This window comes from Grampus griseus (assembly GCF_964374135.1).
Source record: "Grampus griseus genome assembly, chromosome: 15".
In the NCBI taxonomy this organism is placed as follows: Eukaryota; Metazoa; Chordata; class Mammalia; order Artiodactyla; family Delphinidae; genus Grampus; species Grampus griseus.
The window spans coordinates 79440285-79460303 of NC_139009.1; the positions used below are offsets into that span (position 1 = coordinate 79440285).

Genomic DNA, 20019 nt, shown 5'->3' on the forward strand with positions numbered 1-20019 from the left:
TTCTCTCGTTGTGGAGCACGGGCTCTAGGCGCAGGCTTCAGTGGTTGTGGCTCGTGGGCTCTAGAGTGCAGGCTCAGTAGTTATGGCGCACGAGCTTAGTTGCTCCGTGGCATGTGGGATCTTGCCGGACCAGGGATCAAATGCATGTCCCCTGCATTGGCAGGCGGATTCTTAACCACTGCACCACTGGACTAATTATGCTAATTGTGTTTGTGTGGAACTAGCCATCTCTCCAAAGATTGTGATAAGCCATATGACTAGGGGTGAGCCAGTCACACAAGCAAACTATGTGAATGAAGGGTGCAGGCAGACAAAATGGGTTTCTATGCTGGTTGGGTAAGGCTAGCTACTTGGCTCTGGAAAATCTTGGCCAGATTCAACTCATATTAAATTATCATACATCAGGCATCTATTCCCTACCAAGTGATAGGCTTGGTGCTTTCATATACATTTGATTCACTTATCTCTTACACTGGAATTCCAGGATATCCTTAACGAAGACTGTACTTGATCAAAAATAAATTAGATTGAAATGAAGGACTCTGTGTATGTCCAAAGAAAGCTCTATAACTCTGTGGTATAAACTAGATTTTTTCATTATTTGAACTCCAGACTTTCTTTTTACAAAGAGCTGGTGGTAAATGCTTCTTCATTATGCTTATTTTTACTCGTCACATACCTATTTCAGGTAAATAAAATTGAAATTCAGTATGCTAAGGCTGCCAAAAAGATGGACATGAAGAAGTTGAAGCAGAGCATGTGGAGTTTGCTGATGGAGATCCCCAAGCAGGCGGATGCAGAGGTAACGGGTTCCACTCATTCTGTAGGTGCCCAGCATGGAAGAGGGTGCGGCTTGTGTCTGAGCTCCTAGATGAGTAGCGCTAACGTGGAAAGCATTCATTCAGAAATACAAGAAAGACATCACACCTCTGAAATGAACCAAGTATATGAACAGGCAGGTCACACAAAAGGTGATACAGATGGTAGACTAGCGTATGGGACATTACTCAGTCTTGCTCGTAATCAAAAAATACAAATGATGGCATCTTTATGCTGCTTTAAAATAACAGCTTTAGCAATTAAACAACATTTTTCAGTATGGAGTTAGAGGAAGAACTGGAGTACTTATTCGCTGCTGGTGCAAATTAAGTTGATAAATAACCCTTTTGGAAAGCAGCTTCTAACATCTCAGGTACCCTAAAATGTTTAAGCTCTTTGATCTAATAATTCTGATTTGGGAAAGTAGGAAAGTAGTTATATATATTATGTATACATATATATGTATATATATGATGCTGTCAAATTGTCTCTCCTTTAGAGCAAAGTGAAACCCTGATTAACTTGTTCCAACTAAATGGAACTTTCTGGTTAACTAGAATCCTTCCATCTCCTCTTCTAGACTTCTGCTCAGACAATGTTCTGAGCTTTCCAAACTCAACACATTCTATTATACCTTCCCCTGCTGGTTGAGAAGTGAAAATGCATGATTTGATTAAGGACCCTGAGCTGTAGTCTTGGATGTCAGATAAAGCTTCAGTCATATTCATAAGGTTTTATCAATTAAAATGGGATGGGATGCAAATATAAGAGAAATGTACTTTTAAAAAGTAGGAAGAGGGCTTCCCTGGTGGCGCAGTGGTTGAGAGTCCGCCTGCCGATGCAGGGGACACGGGTTCGTGCCCCGGTCCGGGAAGATCCCACATGCCGCGGAGCGGCTGGGCCCGTGAGCCATGGCCGCTGAGCCTGCGCGTCCGGAGCCTGTGCTCCGCAACGGGAGAGGCCACAGCAGTGAGAGGCCCGCGTACCGCAAAAAAAAAAAAAAAAAAAGTAGGAAGAGAGTTCTGTTTAACCTTTGAATCTAAATGACTCCTAATACCCTGTCCTCCAGGGATTCTGGTTAATATAGATTTATTTAAACAAACTCTTTCTAATGACGGTATTCAAAAGTAGAAAATAGTATAGTCAATGACCACTTCAGTGCCCATTATCAATGTTTCATCTATATTATCACCCAGTCCTGTCCACCCGCCCACCCCCACCCCTGTCGATGTCAGTGTTAGGGTCTAGGGCTGAGCTACTGGGTCCCTCTATGGATCCTTTTTCTTCAAAATGTACCGAAGAAATTGTTTTGGTTTCATTCTGATGTAGGCTTTTCTTTTTAGAGATACAGCTTTATAAGCTTATGTTGCTCTCTCAAAAGTGAACTGGGCCTAGTCTGATCTCTAAGTGTCCTTTCTTCTGTCAGGCAAACCACAGAGAAAATGGAGAAGCAGGGGACCCAGTACAGGTGGCTGACAAGAAGCTCAGTGGGCTCACAAAGGACCTGCAGAAGAGGTGCTTGCCAACAGACTCCTCCCCTCCCCTCCCCATTCCCTTCCCCCTCCCCACTCCCTTCCCCCTCCCCACTCCCTTCCTCCTCCCCTCCTCCCCCTCCCCTCCCCACTCCCCCCCTTCCCCCAGCCCCCTCCTCCCCCTCCCCTCCCCACTCCCCCCCTTCCCCCAGCCCCCTCCTCCTCCGAGCCCCAGCTGAGGGAGCGCCAGCCCAGGCTGTTGGTATGACAGACCCCTCTGCACACAACCTGCCATTTTCACACTTCTCACAGTTTTTCTGTTTCTTCTCTGCATTGATAAATGAGTTAATGTAGCCCACCTTTAAAAAGGCATTTTTCTGCACCAGTGGCTGGAATGGAACAGGAAATATTTTATTTCCAAATAAGAAACTGGAAAAACCTGCTTCTAAAAGGCATCTGAAATGTTTCTTTATTTCTCATTAGTTTATTCACTGACCATGTGTATTCATACTTGATGAAAGAGCCTTTGTTCCTGGAATTGCAGTGACAGCTAAATACTTACTAGCCTCTTTGTTTTACAGCCTGCCTCCCCTCATGGCTCAGAACCTCTCCATACCTCTGGCCTTTGCATGTCTGCTACATTTAGCCAATGAAAAGGTGGGTAAAGCTGGTAAGCGTGGGCGTGTTCTCTGTGCCAACCTGCTGGAGCTTTCTGTCACTCATGAGCGGCCTCATAGGACACCTTAAATACAGCAACTTATGTGGTACCTTCAACCCACAGGATTAACCAGACACCTAAAAGTAACTTATAAAAAGGCCAACAGGTATGATTAGAAATGAAAATTATGAGGAGGACCCAAATGGGAAAATTTTAGATGCTGAAATTGTGATCTTTCAGTTCCCAACTTGAAACATAAGGTGCTTTTGCATCACTGGGTGTCAAAGGCTTTAAAGGCCAAATCCTGCCAGTGCTAACGTCAGGACACGCGGGAAATGTGGTGGAGAAAAGAGGGGAGAGATGAGGCTGGATGGAAACAGACTCAGGGAGAGAGCAGAGACGTAGAGGCAGCGCCAGCAATGCTGAGCCGCCATGGGCTATGAAGGATGTCTCGGGACTAGAGATGTCTTTCGCAGGAGGGAGACAGCAGGAGTGCTGACTGTGACAGTGTGCCGGCTCCTCCTTGTGCCCGGCCAGCCGACGGCTGAGCGGCTGTGGGGGCAGTCACTGAGGAGCAGGCGAGACCCATCTTCTCAGGGGCTGGTGGCACTCCCACTTCCCGGGAGGCACCCCAGCGAGGCAGCCAGCAAGCCCATGCGTTTGTTGCTGCCTGAGACTTGGTGTCCTTTAGTGTCCCCAGGACTGTGGGCTGGGCTGTAGCATATGCCGTGAGCATCTCTAGTGCTGGGGCTAGACACGTTCAAAGTAACGCTGCTAAGCTTTTTGTTGTTGTTGTTATAAATTTATTTTTTATTTTTATTTTTGGCTGCATTGGGCCTTCGTTGCTGCGCGCGGGCTTTCTCTAGTTGCGCAAGTGGGGGCTACTCTTCATTGCAGTGTGTGGGCTACTCATTGTGGTTTCTTGTCTTGTTGCAGAGCATGGGCTCTAGGTGTGCGGGTTTCAGTAGATGTGGAGCACGGGCTCAGTAGTTGTGGCTCGCAGGCTCAGTAGTTTCGACGCACAGGCTTAGTTGTTCTGCGGCATGTGGGATCTTCCCAGACCAGGGCTTGAACCCGTGTCCCCTGCCTTGGCAGGCGGATTCTTAACTACTGCGCCACCAGGGTAGTCCCTGCTAAGCTTTTCTGAGTGAGGTTGGAATCTCACAGCATCCTAGTGGGCGTAGGTGCTGATGGACTCTCCCACTGGGTGTGTTCCCCTAGCCCGCGCAGTCCCCTAAAATGTCGGGTGCCACCAAAGCTCAGAAACTTACCCTGAGTCCAAATTCTATGTGTTAGTGACTTCACTCAGTCGCAGCAGCTGGAGGATCAGTGCTGCCCTGGGCCGCGTGTCTCTGCTGTGAGAGAGCAGCTTCAGCGCCTCCGCTCGGTTCCCAGTAGACTGGGGCCAAGCAGACACACGGCTGGAAAGCATGAGGGACTCCAGGCTTCACTGAGGTCCATGTGCTCTGGCTCTGGCACCACCCCGCCTCCCCCAGCGGCAGAGCCAGCTTCTCTTGCTTTGCTGCGACCAAATCTCTCTAAGGGGCCCCAGGGGGCTCAGCATTTGAAGAATCAGGAGATGGCCCATAGACCATGACCTGTTGGGCTGAGCTTTGGGCTATTTGAGAAGATCTGACTGGTAACGCTGGCCAGCAGTTACCAGATAATCTGCAGGGACCTGGGGTAACTCAGAGCTTAGAGCCACCAAGAGAAATCTTACAACACCTTGTGCCAGAATGTGACCCCTTTTAGGCCTGCCTGCTCCCAGGTTTTCACGCCCATCTGGACTCTTCATCTACCGCTCTGGTAACGAGCTCCCCCTCAGCTGTCACCTGGGAGGTGAGGTTTGTGCTTTCCACCTTTAGCAGGAGAGGAAGGTGTGCCACCACACCATGCCTACCTCCAGTGCCAGGCAAGGGAGCGATGGTCCTGGTGCAGTTGGGCTTCCGTGTGAGGAAGGGCTGACAGCTCTTTAGTCCTGAGGGGACGGTTGCCTGGGGCTGGTGAAGGATCCGGGGGATGGGAGGAGCAGGGAAGAGGCCTGTGCAGAGATGGGAGGGAGAGCGTGGCCGTCATGGCCATCGCCAAGGTTTGAGCTTCCCGAGCACTGAGGGAAGGGCCTGGAGAAGGTCATTCATGGCAGGGCTGATACACGTGTGCCATGGCCCCTGGTGGCCTCCCTATCACTTCCCACAGCTCCTTCCAGGGCCAAGAGCTTAGCTCTTAGACGGTTGACGGAGATTGTTGCGGAAATCAGAGCAGGCTTGCTTTTTTCCCCCTGCAGTTGGCAAGGATTTGGAACCAGCTTTTTCATGCAGATTATATTTGCTGTGACAGTTTTACTTATAGTCATGGGACAAACCTCGTTCTTTGTAGTCACCACCTCGTTTCCCCCGAGTTTGTTTTCTGATTCTTGTATCCTGTGGATACCAAAGTTCATGTGTGTTTGATCTTCCTTCAGAATCTAAAGCTGGAAGGAACTGAGGACCTTTCCGATGTTCTGGTGCGGCAGGGGGATTGAGTCCGTGGGGAGAGAAGCCCGTGCTTCCTCAGTGGCCAGGATGCCTGCACTTGGTGCTTCAGTGCCGTGGGCTGGTGGCAAGGCTGCAGCTGACTGCGCTGTGTGTCTGCTGCTCTTCCCTTCTCTCCTTCACTGTCTAGGAACCAGCTGCCTGACGCTCTGTCCTTGATTAAAGTTTTCTGTTCTGTGGTGACCACCTAGGAGGGAGGAGAGAGTCCTTACTATCCTTGATTAGGCAACTGTGTCCATTCTTTGTATCCATGTATAATAGTTTGTCTCCTAAATTGCTCTGTTTCCATACTTTATTCTTGTAGAAAGGAATTTCCCAGTAGGCACTTGTCCTTTAACAGCTACCAAATCCATGTGTATAAAATACATCACAAGTGTGCTTATAAATGTATATATAATGCTTAAAAATAAAATCATTTGGAATAATTTGCTTGGTAAACTATTTGAGTGCCCACTACATGAGTATCAGACCATGTCCTTATGCTCAAGGAGGGGCAGACTTGTTAGCTGGACCAGAGACCCACGTGTCAGTATAAGGCAGGAAGTGCTTAAGGGCTGAGGTGATTTGTCTTGTAGCAGAGTGGGGATTTCAAGATTGGGTCCATTGGGCCTATCAATTCTGCTAAAGGGTGATAATAGTAAAAATTGCAAACATTAAGTGGCTACTAAGTACCTTCTGTGGATGACTTTTTCGGCCTTCTTAGCATCCCTGTGAGGAACGTAACTGTTACGGCTCCCATTTTACAGAGGAGAAACAGGTGCACGAAGGTAAAGTAATTCACATAAGAGCAGACAGCTGTCAAGAGGTTGGCCTTGAACCAGGAAATCTGCTTCTAGATCTTTACTCTTAGCTACTACACTATATGTGCTCAAGTCACAGGCTCAATACTTGTAGATGTTGATCCAAGTATCCTGTCACCATTCATTGGGTAAACAGCTTGGATGATAGGTCAGAAGCAGTGAAGGATATAATTGGTAATTACTCCTGATAATAAAGAACTTGCTCCTAGGCCAAAAATGACACAAAACAAAAACCAATCCCTTCCCCTTAGGAACGTGCTTTCCAAATCGTGGCCAAAATATTAGCCACTCTGCTGTACTGAGAGGATTAGACTTGTGGACATGCTTTAGTAGGAAAAGCAGTGATGCCGAGTGAGAATCCATACCCTGTCCTGGACTTCCCCGGTGGCACAGTGGTTAAGAAACCACCTGCCAATGCAGAGGACACGGGTTCGAGCCCTGGTCTGGGAAGATCCCACATGCCGCAGAGCAACGAAGCCCATGCGCCACAGCTACTGAGCCTGCGTTCTACAGCCCGTGAGCCACAACTACTGAGCCCACGTGCCACAACTGCTGAAGCCCACGCACCTAGAGCCTGTGCTCTGCAACAAGAGAAGCCACCGCAATGAGAAGCCTGCGCACTGCAATGAAGAGTAGCCCCTGCTCACCACAACTAGAGAAAGCCCGCGCACAGCAATGAAGACCCAACGCAGCTAAATAAATAAATTCATACCCTGTCCTGCTGGCTGAAGCCTCCAGCATCTTTTCCCAGGCCGGGGGAGCACTGGTCCTCTTGCTTTGCTCTTATTCCCAGGATTAGAACTAGCCAAGCCCGCCCCTTCTCTCAGTCCAGCATACTTCTCTGTAGTGGGGTCTAGGCAGGGGCCGAGCTGCCGATAAAACTGGCAAGAGTGTTAACAGCTTCTTCAGTGAACTCCCCTCCCCTCCACTCTGCTTTCTCGCAAGCTTCTCCCTCATTTATATGGTTGCTGTGTCAGAATTCATTTGGCTGCGTATAATTAAAAACCCAAATAAGTGGGTATGTGAGATAGTTTATTTCATGTAAAGTACATTAGGAGGTGGGTAGTTCAGAGCTAATGTGGTGGTTCCATGAACTCATAAAGAGACCAAGGATCATTCCAGCATTCCAGCTTCTTCTCTGCCATCCCTAATGTGTAACCCTCATCCTTGTGTGTCAATGTGGCTGCTGGAATCTAGCCATCACATTATATTCTAGGCAGCAAGATAAGGGGTTGTGAGGGGAAGGCAACCATTAACCTAGTTTCTGTCTACAGATTTGCCTCTTCAGGACATTTCATATAAATAAAATCATAACACAATATGTGGTCTTTTTTTTTTAATTAATTAATTTTTATTTTTGGCTGCCTCGGGTCTTTGTTGCTGCACGTGGGCTTTTCTCTAGTTGTGGCGAGTGGGGGCTACTCTTTGCTGCGGTTTGTGGGCTTCTCATTGGGTGGCTTCTCTTGTTGCAGAGCATGGGCTCTAGGCACACAGGCTTCAGTAGTTGTGGTACTCGGGCTCAGTAGTTGCGGCTCACGGGCCCTAGAGCGCAGGCTCAGTAGTTGTGGCGCACAGGCTCATTTGCTCCGCGGCATGTGAGATCTTCCTGGACCAGGGATCGAACCTACGCCCCCTGCATTAGCAGATGGATTCTTAACCATTGCGCCACCAGGGAAGTCCCTGAACATATTTTCTTTTTAATTCTTTCAACATATTTGTAAAAGCTACTTTGAAGTCTTTGCGAAATCCAACATCCAGGCCCATTTAGCATTAATTTCTATTGAATGCTCTTTTTCCTTAATATAGATGATATAATCCTGTTTCTTTGCATGTTTAGTACTTTTTGGTTGAAAATCGGATATCAGATAAAACGTTGTAGTGACTTTGGATTCTATCATGTTCTTCTGAAGATGCTTAGATATTTACTCAAGTAAGAGTTGGATTCAAACTGCTAACTTTGCATCCCCTATGGTATGAAGTTATTGGTATCTGTTCTTATAGCTACCCACTGTTGCTTTTAAGGCCTGATTCCATAGGTCTTCCCTCTGCCTGCAAAATCTGGAGATTGACCAAGGATCTGGGCAGAGATGGGATCATCCTCTCCGTGACTTCCTTGTTAGGATAGAGATTCCCCCATCTTCGAGCTCCTCCACCCCCTCTGGGCTCTGTCCTTCCAGCCCATCCAGCTTCAGATTTTTTTCCAGGTGAGATGCAAGTAGTTGGGGAATGCACCAGGGGGAGGAGCATCAAACTCACAGCTCTTGCTCCGCATAGCTCTCTCCCAAGAGTAAGCTTCTCTTCACCAGGTGTCCCCCCCATAGACACCTAGTTGAACTGTCAGCTGGGGAAGGCAGCCGATGCTCAAGCGTTTCTATCTTTTTTCTGCCGAGGGTCTCACACTGCCAGGATTTCTCCCTTTCAAATTCCCAGCTGCTTTCCCTAAGCCTGAACTCTGAGTTCTGGCCCCTTTAGCCAACAACACACCGTCTTCCACAGCCATAGCTGTGCAATCGGGCAGCTCCCTTGGGCCAGTAAACCACAAATTTGCAACGCGTACATTTTCCAGGTGCAGTTGGGTTTTATTTGCTTTGTGTTTAATTAAAAATCTCTTCTGATTAATATTGTTAAAATGGCCACGCTACCCAAAACAATCTACAGATTTAAAGCAATCCCTATCAAATTACCCATGACACTTTTCACAGAACCAGAACAAATAATTCTAAAATTTATATGGAACCATAAAAGACCCAGAATTGCCAAAGTAATCCTGAGGAAAAAGAACAAGGCAGGAGGCAATAACCCTCCCAGACTTCAGACAATACTACAAAGTTACAGTAGGCAAAACAGCATGGTATTGGCACAAAAATAGACATATGGATCAATGGAACAGAATAGAGAGCCCAGAAATAAACCCACACACCTAGAGTCAATCTTTGTCAAAGGAGGCAAGAATATACAATGGAGAGAAGACAGTCTCTTCAGAAAGTGGTGTTGGGAAAGCTAGACAGCCAATGTAAATAAATGAAATTAGAACATACCTTCACACCACACAAAAAAATAAACTCAAAATGGATTAAAGACAAATATAAGACATGACACCATAAAACTCTTGGGACATAGGCAAAACATTCTCTGATGTAAAGTGAACCAATGTTTTCTTAGGGTAGTCTCCCAAGGCAATAGAAATAAAAGCAAAAATAAACAAATGGGACCTAATCAAACTTACAAGCTTTTGCACAGCCAAAGGAAACTATAAACAAAACGAAAAGACAGCCTACAAACTGGGCGAAAATATTTGCAAACAATGCTACCGACGAGGGCTTAATTTCCAAAATATACAAACAGTTCATACAACTCAATAACAACAACAAAACACCCAACCCAATCAAAAAATGGGCAGAAGACCTAATTAGACATTTCTCCAATGAAGACATACAGATGGCCAACAGGCACATGAAAAGATGCTCACCATTGCTAATTATTAGAGAAATGCAAATTAAAACTACAAAGAGGTACCACCTCACGTTGGTCAGAATGGCCATCATCATTAAAAAGTCTACAAATAACAAATGCTGGAGAGGGTGTGGAGAAAAGGGAACCCTCCTACACTGTTGGTGGGAATGTAAATCGGTGCAGTCACTATGGAGAACAGTATGGAGGTTCCCTAAAAAACTAAAATAGCGTTACCATATGATCCAGCAATTTCACTCCTGTGCATATATCCAGAGAAAACTATAATAGGAAAAGATACATGTACCCCAGTGTTCACTGAAGCACTATTTATAATAGCCAAGACATGGAAGCAACCTAAATGTCCATCAACAGACGAATGAATAAGGAAGATGTGGTATATATATATACACAATAGAATATTACTTAGCCATAAAAAGAATGAAATGATGCCATTGCAGCAACATGGATGGACCTAGAGATTATCATACTAAGTGAATTAAGTCAGATAAAGACAACTATATATCACATGAGGAATCTAAAAAAATGATACAGGGATTTTCCTGGTGGTCCAGTAGTTGGGGGCTCAGGTGTTCCCAATGCAGGGGGCCCAGGTTCGATCCCTGGTCAGGGAACTAGATCCCACATGCATGCTGCAACTAAGAGTTTGCATGCCGAAACTAAAAAAGATCCCACATGCTACAACTGAAGGATGCTGCATGCTGCAACAAAGAAAGATCCCACATGCTGCAACTAAGACCCAGTGCAGCCAAATAAATAAATATATATTTTTTAAAAATTAAAAAATGATACAAATGAACTTATTGACAAAACAGAAATAGACTCACAGACATTGAAAAGAAACATATGGTTATCAAAGGGGCAAGTAGGGAGGGATATATTAGGAGTCTGGAATTAACAGATACACACTACTATATATAAAATAAACAAGGACCTACTGTATAGCACTGGAAACTATATTCAATACCTTGTAATAACCTATAATGGAAAAGAATCTGAAAAAGAGTATGTGTGTATGTATATATTATATATAATATATAATATATATTATATATAATATATAATATATTATATTATATATATTATATATATTATATATTATATAATATATATTATATTATATATTATATATTATATTATATATATTATATTATATATATTATATTATATATATATTATATATTATATATATATAATCTCCAAGTCATTTTGCTGTACACCTGAAAGTAACACAACATTGTAAATCAACTATTCTTCAATTAAAAAAGAAAAAAGAGAAACGTACAGAGTAGTACTCAATAAATGTGTGTTGAGGGCTTCCCTGGTGGCGCAGTGGCAAAGAATCTGCCTGCCAATGCAGGAGACATGGGTTCGAGCCCTGGTCTGGGAGGATCCCACATGCCATGGAGCAACTAAGCCCGTGCACCACAACTACTGCACCTGCGCTTTAGAGCCCGCAAGCCACAACTACTGAAGCCCGCGTGCCCAGAGCCCATGCTCCTCAACAAGAGAAGCCACCGCAATGAGAGGCCCAACACTGCAACGAAGAGTAGCCCCCGCTCTCTGCAACTAGAGAAAGCCCGCGCAGCAACGAAGACCCAATGCAGCCAAAAATAAACAAACAAATGTGTTGAATGAATAAGTGATCCCTTTGTAAAACTGAAAAAACAAAATGTGACAATCAGTGAACAACCATAGAACACAAGACGGGTGTGTGTGTGTGTAATCATAGCTCTAAAAGGACCCAGCAATGGGAAGCTGGACCAGACCCCTAACCTCTCTGTGCCTCAGTTTCCTCAACTGTCAAATCGGCATAATCATCCCTTCTTTGCCTAATTCACAGGCCTAGTATGTAGAGAGGTTGTCTGGGGAAAGTTGAAGTTGTACAAGCATAATGATACCTATTAGAGGACCTTCTGCACTAATTTTACAGGCGTAACACTCCTTTTTTTTTTTGTAATATTCTTTCTTAATCCCCTGCTGAGGCAAACAGGAAGTTCATTGCTTCCTACTAGAATTTGCTCCACATTTGCTATTCTGTAAGACTAGGACTCCAGGATCGGAGTTTCCAGGCCAGGGTCCTGTTTCCTAGTGATGATTCAAAGCAGAGAGGAAGTCTCCGTTTACTCATCAGCACCTCAGATGTGCTGGGTGCACTGTTGACATCTGACTAAAGAAGCAACCCGCCTTCCTCTGGACTCCACCATCAACACAGTTCACCTTGGATTCTTGTGACAGCCCTGACTTCATCACATTTTTTTTTCATTAAAAATGATTTATGAGGGGGCTTCCCTGGTGGCGCAGCGGTTGAGAGTCCGCCTGCCGATGCGGGGGACGCGGGTTCGTGCCCCGGTCCGGGAGGGTCCTGCGTGCCGCGGGGTGGTTGGGCCCGTGGGCCGTGGCCGCTGGGCCTGCGCGTCCGGGGCCTGTGATCCGCCGCAGGGGAGGCCACAATGGTGAGCGGCCCGCGTACCGCAAAAAAAAAAAAAAAGGGAAAAATTATTTATGAGGGATTTCCCTGGTGGCGCAGTAGTTAAGAATCCGCCTGCCAATGCAGGGGATGTGGGTTCGATCCCTGGTCTGGGAAGATCCCACATGCTGCAGAGCAACTAACCCCGTGCGCCACAACTACTGAGCCTGTGCACCGCAACTACTGAACCTGCATGCCGCAACTACTGAAGCCCACACGCTCTAGGGCCCAAGTGCCGCAACTACTGAAGCCCATGTGCCTAGAGCCTGTGCTCCACAACAAAAGAAGCCACCGCAATGAGAAGCCTGCGCACCGCAACCAAGAGTAGCCCCCGCTCGCTGCAACTAGTGAAAGCCCGCACGCAGCAACGAAGACCCAATGCAGCCAAAAAAAAAAAAAAAAAAAAAAAGGTTTATGAAACAAAAGGTTGGGATTGCATTTCTGTCCCTTTGTAAGATTTTCACATGAATAAATCCTCAAATCAGGGAGGGAAAAACTCTTTGTCAGATTAAATGGGACAATATCACATTTGTATCTCTCTAGCAGAACTCTGACAGGCCATGCGGGGCCTCTCTCTCAGTGGGTTGATATCTCAACCCTGTTCATTCTGGATTAAATGTCTCTTCTTGTTTATGATATCCCTGCCCCATCTCAGCAGTGGAGCTGCAGTGGGCAGTTGGGGTCACATTTCCAATGTAAATAAACTTCCTTTGTTTTTTGGGGATGGTTGGCTGGAAAGTTTCCTTCTGGAGCTCTGCTACACAAGCTTATTTTATTTCCCCAGGAAGGAAACAGAACAGTCTTCCAAATTTCCTTGCTTGCCAGGAGGCTCTGGGGCAAATTGTTCAGATCTTCTGAATCCAAGCCCAGAGTTATTTTTCCTAACAGAAATCTTTCTCCTAGAGATACTTTTCCCTGGATGAGAATGAATGGAATTCGTATACAACTGGGTTTGCCCAAGTGGAATCTGGTGCCAGTTCCTCAGGAGTTAAAAATATTGCAGAACCAGAGAAGAGGGGGACCCTGCCCTGGAGGGCAAGGTGGAGGGATCAGAGCTGCCCTACCTCTTGCCGAAGGAGCAATTGGGGCAGGAACACAGGTCATGGGGAGAGAGTGGGCACCTGTAGACATGAAGGTGGAAAGTCCCCGTGTGCCAGTAGGAGAGGCGGCCAGTGTGGAAAGAAAGGAGGACACTGAGATGGACATGCTGAGCTACACGGTGGGCATCCTTGCTACACTTTGTCAATATGGAGGCCCAGCAGGAAGAGGGACACATTGGGAGACTGGGATGGACATATACACACTACTATATATAAAATAGATAACTAATAAGGACCTACTGTAGAGCACAGGGAACTCTACTCAATACTCTGTAATGACCTATATGGGAACAGAATCTAAAAAAGAGTGGATATATGTATAACTGATTCACTTTGCTGTACGGCAGAAACTAACACAACATTGTAAATCAACTATATGCCAATAAAAATTAATTTAAAAAAAAAGGAAGCCCAGTTGGGAAACCATCTCTGTTCTTACAGATGAATAAGAGCACTGAATTCATGGTACTGCCTCTGGATCTCAGTCACCTCCTATGTTAAAATCGAGATGGGTGTTGTTTCAGCAAGTGTCTAGTCAGGAGACAGAAACCTGATACATGTACAGGGAACTTACCTGTAACAAGAACTGCTCACTGGGTATAAAGAGTTGTTGATATTGAAAGGGTAAAAAGAGAACTCTCACTCTAAGGTATCGGGTAAGTAGCAACTCCCAGAAGCACCCACCCCAAGGGCTGGGAAAGCCAGGGAGGGGAACAAAGAGAAAAACTCAGAGACTTCGAAGAGGGGCTCCAGAGAGTGGAGACTCTGACCCCCGAGGGGTGCTGCTCGGCTAATGCTAGTGTCTTCCACAGGACACGGTGAAGCTGGGTCTGAGGGTTAGAAAAGCTGCCAACTGCAGCCTCAGGAAGGAACAGCCGCTGCTGGGGGTGGGTAAGAAGGGTGGCTGGGGACCCTCACAGGGTGGGGAGGTGGGTCAGGGGGCAGGTCCCTTTCCCGCCAGCCCTGCAGTCTCCCTCACATGCCTCTCCTAGGCATAAACTGACAGGGAGTGGCTGGCAAGGCAGAAACGTGATTTGCAAAGCACCAGACGCAGCATCACCCAGCAGAGAATAGGCGGTGGGTTTGGAGCTGAGAGATGGTTACTTCATATCTGACACAGGGTGGGTCTCATCTCTAAGGATTTCTAAAACCCTTCCTTCCATTGCCAAAAAATTAATCAACAGTCGATCTAAATAGAGTATCTTACTGGAGCCAACCTGGGGATTGTAACCTGGGAGACAGTCTTTCAGAAAACTCTTGAAGACGGTTCCGCCTGTTAGAAGTCGAAGGCACAATCGTATACATTTTCAAGACAAGGGATCGTACACCAAATAGCACACTGACATTTTACATAACGTTCACTAAAGACCAGATCTGCCTGTACAAGGTGAAGTAGGTGACCATGACCCCTTTCAGGATTAGGAAGGAAAAATTCATCTTGTAAGGAGTTAAACTGCTGGCATGAGAAGAAGGATAATAAAACACTGATCTTTTCGGTGGAGCAGGCATTCCCACCTTTGAGGAGGTCTGATTAATGCACAATGCAGATGCACGCTAGGGAGGGCCCAATACGGGCAGGGAATATGTTATGCTTAAATTTTCTTGTCCTGCGGTAAAATAGAAACTTTATCCATCACTTCCTACTTTTGTTTGAAATAGTATTTATTTGTATTTGTTTACCTACTCTTGACCACGGAGAACAGGTATAAGTATACACCTTGGGTTGGCCAAAAAGGTATGGAAAAACCCAAATGAACTTTTTGGCCAACGCAATATAAATAAAGATAAATGCCCATCTGCCTTTGCAGGGCAGAGACTGGCCAAGGGTGTTCCAGGCTGACAGCAGGAGCAGAGGCACTGAATGAGGGGTGCGGACCTCGCTGGGGCACTGCAGCCCTTTGCCATCCCCATCCCCAGGCACAGGCTCCTTCCCTCTTCCAGCTGCCCCACCCTCTTCCCTCATCTTTTCAAGCCTAGAACATCTCTTCTGTTAATCTCCACTACTGCGCCAGCGAAAAGCTCCATGTGCCCGGCCCCAGTTCATCTGGGTTTCCCTTCCGGCCTCTCTCCCCCGGCTCCCCTCCGCTCCCTCTTACACTCTTGTGCTTCGGAGAAGCCTGTCTCGAGTCCCAGACAGGAGCCGATGTGGGCCCTGTGCCCCGTTGAGCCACCCACCCCTCCCCCACCTCAGAGGCTCTCCTGGTGAAGGCGCCCCCGAGGGACCTCAAACACCTCCACCGTCTGCCTTGGTTCCCCAGCCTCCCTCCGAAGGACTGCTGCCATGCACCGCAACTCCAGGGAGAGCCTCAGGCCCCTGATGGTCCCGCTGGGCCCCACCCACATTCCCTCCCAGCCTCTGCTCTAATCTAACCTCACCTTCCACTGCCCGGGCTAGCGGCCTGGGACTACGTTATCTGTTCTCAGCAGTCACGCCCCTTGACTCCAGGTGCAGAGTGTCCCGGGGGCTGCTCTCCTGCCCCCTCCATCCTCCTCCCCGCAGGCCTTCTCATCGCTGGGGTGCTGGGGCCCCCCGCAAGCATTGCTGCTGTCGGAGGGAACCCTGCTCTTGAGACAGGAAGGAGGTGCTGTGGGAAGTGGAAGAGCCCCTTCCCTTGTCACTCGCCGTTACCGCCAGGCCCTGATCCAACACGCCTACAACTCTTTCCAGTTTCCTCATTCTTTGAGAACAGGACAGGATCCTGGGGCAATGACTGCTGTCACTTACCCATTACCCAGCCCCTCTTCCTGGCAGTGTACCCAGCTGGAAAACTACAATTCCCAGACTCCCTGCACCTAAGTGGGTCATGTGACTCAGTTCTGGCCAGTGTCTTGTCAGTGGGACCAACAGAAAAGTTCTTTAAAAGAGCCTGTCCTGAAGACACGGAGATCACCTTCCTCCCCACAGATACACCAGAAATATATCTACACGTGGAACAACTCCTACAGAACACCCACTGAACGCTGGCAGAAAACCTCAGACCTCCCAAAAGGCAAGAAACTCCCCATGTACCTGGGTAGGGCAAAAGAAAAAACAGAGACAAAAGAATAAGGACGGGACCTGCACCAGTGGGAGGGAGCTGTGAAGGAGGAAAGGTTTCCACACACTAGGAAGCCCCTTCGCGGGTGGAGACTGCGGGAGGCGGAGGGGGAAAGCTTCGGAGCAGCGGAGGAGAGCGCAGCCACAGGGGTGCAGAGGGCAAAGCGGAGAGATTCCCGCACAGAGGATCAGGGCCGACTAGCACTCACCAGCCCGAGAGACTTGTCTGCTCACCCGCCGGGGCGGGCGGGGCTGGGAGCTGAGGCTGGGGCATCGGTCAGAGCGCAGGGAGAGGACTGGGGTTGGCGGCGTGAACACAGCCTGCAGGGGGTTAGTGCACCACGGCTAGCCGGGAGGGAGCCTGGGAAACTGGACCCGCTGAAGAGGCAAGAGACTTTTTCTTCCCTCTTTGTCTCCTGGTGCGCGAGGAGAGGGGATTAAGAGCTCTGCTTAAAGGAGCTCCAGAGACGGGCGCGAGCCGCGGCTAAAAGCGCGGACCCCAGAGACGGGCATGAGACGCTAAGGCTGCTGCTGCCGCCACCAAGAAGCCTGTGTGCGAGCACAGGTCACTATCCACACCCCCTCCCGGGAGCCTGTGCTGCCCGCCACTGCCAGGGTCCCGGGATCCAGGGACAACTACCCGGGGAGAATGCACGGCACGCCTCAGGCTGGTTCAACGTCACGCCGGCCTCTGCCGCGGCAGGCTCACCCCGCGCTCCGTGCCCCTCCCTCCCTCCCCCCCCCCCCCCCCCGCCTGAGTGAGCCAGAGCCCCCGAATCAGCGGCTCCTTTAACCCCGTCCTGTCTGAGCGAAGAACAGACGCCCTCCGGCGACCTACACGTAGAGGCGGGGCCTAAATCCAAAGCTGAGCCCCTGGGAGCCGTGAGAACAAACAAGAGGAAGGGAAATCTCTCCCAGCAGCCTCAGAAGCAGCGGATTAAATCTCCACAATCAACTTGATGTACCCTGCATCTGTGGAATACCTGAATAGACAACGAATCATCCCAAATTGAGGAGGTGGACTTTGAGAGCAAGATTTATGATTTTTTCCCCTTTTCCTCTTTTTGTGAGTATGTGTATGCTTCTGTGTGAGATTTTTTCTGTATAGCTTTGCTTCCACCATTTGTCCTACGGTTCTATCCGTTTTTTCTTAATAATTATTTTTTTATTTTAATAATTTTATTATATTTTATCTTATTTTATTTTACTTTATCTTTCTTTTTTTCCTTCCTTCCTTCCTTCCTCCCTCCCTTTCTTTTTTTCCTTCTTTCTTTCTACTTCTACTAATTCTTTCTACTTTTTCTCCCTTTTATTCTGAGCCATGTGGATGAAAGGCTCTTGGTGCTGCAGTCAGGAGTCAGTGCTGTGCCTCTGAGGTGGGAGAGCCAACTTCAGGACACTGGTCCACAAGAGACTTCCCAGCTCCACATAATATCAAACAGCGAAAAATCTCCCAGAGATCTCCATCTCAACACCAGCACCCAGCTTCACTCAATGACCAGCAAGCTACAGTGCTGGACACCCTATGCCAAACTAGCAAGACAGGAACACAACCGCACCCATTAACAGAGAGCCTGCCTAAAATCATAATAAGTCCACAGACACCCGAAAACACACCACCAGACGTGGACCTGCCCACCAGAAAGACAAGATCCAGCCTCATCCACCAGAACACAGGCACTAGTCCCCTCCACCAGGAAGCCTACACAACCCACTGAACCAACCTTAGCCACTGGGGACAGACACCAAAAACAACGGGAACTACGAACCTGCAGCCTGCAAAAAGGAGACCCCAAACACAGTAAGATAGGCAAAATGAGAAGACAGAAAAACACACAGCAGATGAAGGAGCAAGATAAAAACCCACCAGACCTAACAAATGAAGAGGGAATAGGCAGTCTACCTGAAAAAGAATTCAGAATAATGATAGTAAAGATGATCCAAAATCTTGGAAATAGAATAGACAAAATGCAAGAAACATTTAACAAGGACCTAGAAGAACTAAAGATGAAACAAACAATGATGAACAGCACAATAAATGAAATTAAAAATACTCTAGATGGAATCAATAGGAAAATAACTGAGGCAGAAGAACGGATAAGTGACCTGGAAGATAAAATAGTGGAAATAACTACTGCAGAGCAGAATAAAGAAAAAAGAATGAAAAGAATTGAGGACAGTCTCAGAGACCTCTGGGACAACATTAAATGCACCAACATTCGAATTATAGGGGTTCCAGAAGAAGAAGAGAAAAGGAAAGGGACTGAGAAAATATTTGAAGAGATTATAGTTGAAAACTTCCCTAATATGGGAAAGGAAATAGTTAATCAAGTCCAGGAAGCACAGAGAGTCCCATACAGGATAAATCCAAGGAGAAATACGCCAAGACACATATTAATCAAACTGTCAAAAATTAAATACAAAGAAAACATATTAAAAGCAGCAAGGGAAAAACAACAAATAACACACAAGGGAATCCCATAAGGTTAACAGCTGATCTTTCAGCAGAAACTCTGCAAGCCAGAAGGGACTGGCAGGACATATTTTAAGTGATGAAGGGGAAAAACCTGCAACCAAGATTACTCTACCCAGCAAGGATCTCATTCAGATTTGATGGAGAAATTAAAACCTTTACAGACAAGCAAAAGCTGAGAGACTTCAGCACCACCAAACCAGCTTTACAACAAATGCTAAAGGAACTTCTCTAGGCAAGAAACACAAGAGAAGGAAAAGACCTACAATAACGAACCCCAAACAATTAAGAAAATGGGAATAGGAACATACATATTGATAATTACCTTAAACATAAATGGACTAAATGCTCCCACCAAAAGACAAAGATTGGCTAAATGGATACAAAAACAAGACCCATATATAAGCTGTCTACAAGAGACCCACTTCAGACCTAGAGACACATACAGACTGAAAGTAAGGGGATGGAAAAAGATATTCCATGCAAATGGAAACCAAAAGAAAGGTGGAGTAGCAATTCTCATATCAGACAAAATAGACTTTAAAATAAAAACTATTAGAAGAGACAAAGAAGGACACTACATAATGATCAAGGGATCGATCCAACAAGAAGATATAACAATTGTAAATATTTATGCACCCAACATAGGAGCACCTCAATACATAAGGCAAATACTAACAGCCATAAAAGGGGAAATCGACAGTAACACATTCATAGTAGGGGACTTTAACACCCCACTTTCACCAATGGACAGATCATCCCAAATGAAAATAAAAAAGGAAACACAAGCTTTAAATGATACATTAAACAAGATGGACTTAATTGATATTTATAGGACATTCCATCCAAAAACAACAGAATACACATTTTTCTCAAGTGCTCATGGAACATTCTCCAGGATAGATCATATCTTGGGTCACAAATCAAGCCTTGGTAAATTTAAGAAAATTGAAATTGTATCAAGTATCTTTTCCGACCACAACGCTATGAGACTAGATATCAATTACAGGAAAAGATCTATAAAAAATACAAACACATGGAGGCTAAATAATACACTACTTAATAACGAAGTGATCACTGAAGAAATCAAAAAATACCTAAAAACAAATGACAATGGAGACACGACGACCCAAAACCTATGGGATGCAGCAAAAGCAGTTCTAAGAGAGAAATTTATAGCAATACAAT

The 20019-nt window shown here is 46.5% G+C and overlaps 1 protein-coding gene across 1 annotated transcript in view; it reads left to right on the forward strand.

The window, feature by feature from the left end:
- Window positions 1–5742, forward strand: part of NCAPH (non-SMC condensin I complex subunit H) — a 28837-nt gene extending 23095 nt beyond the window's left edge. Inside the window, exons 12-15 of the mRNA XM_082672790.1 lie at window positions 689–802; window positions 2246–2334; window positions 2873–2948; window positions 5411–5742. Coding sequence (XP_082528916.1) covers window positions 689–802; window positions 2246–2334; window positions 2873–2948; window positions 5411–5470 — 339 coding nt within the window. The 3' untranslated portion in view covers window positions 5471–5742. The remainder of the gene's footprint in view (window positions 1–688; window positions 803–2245; window positions 2335–2872; window positions 2949–5410) is intronic.
- The last annotated feature ends 14277 nt before the right edge of the window (window positions 5743–20019 follow it).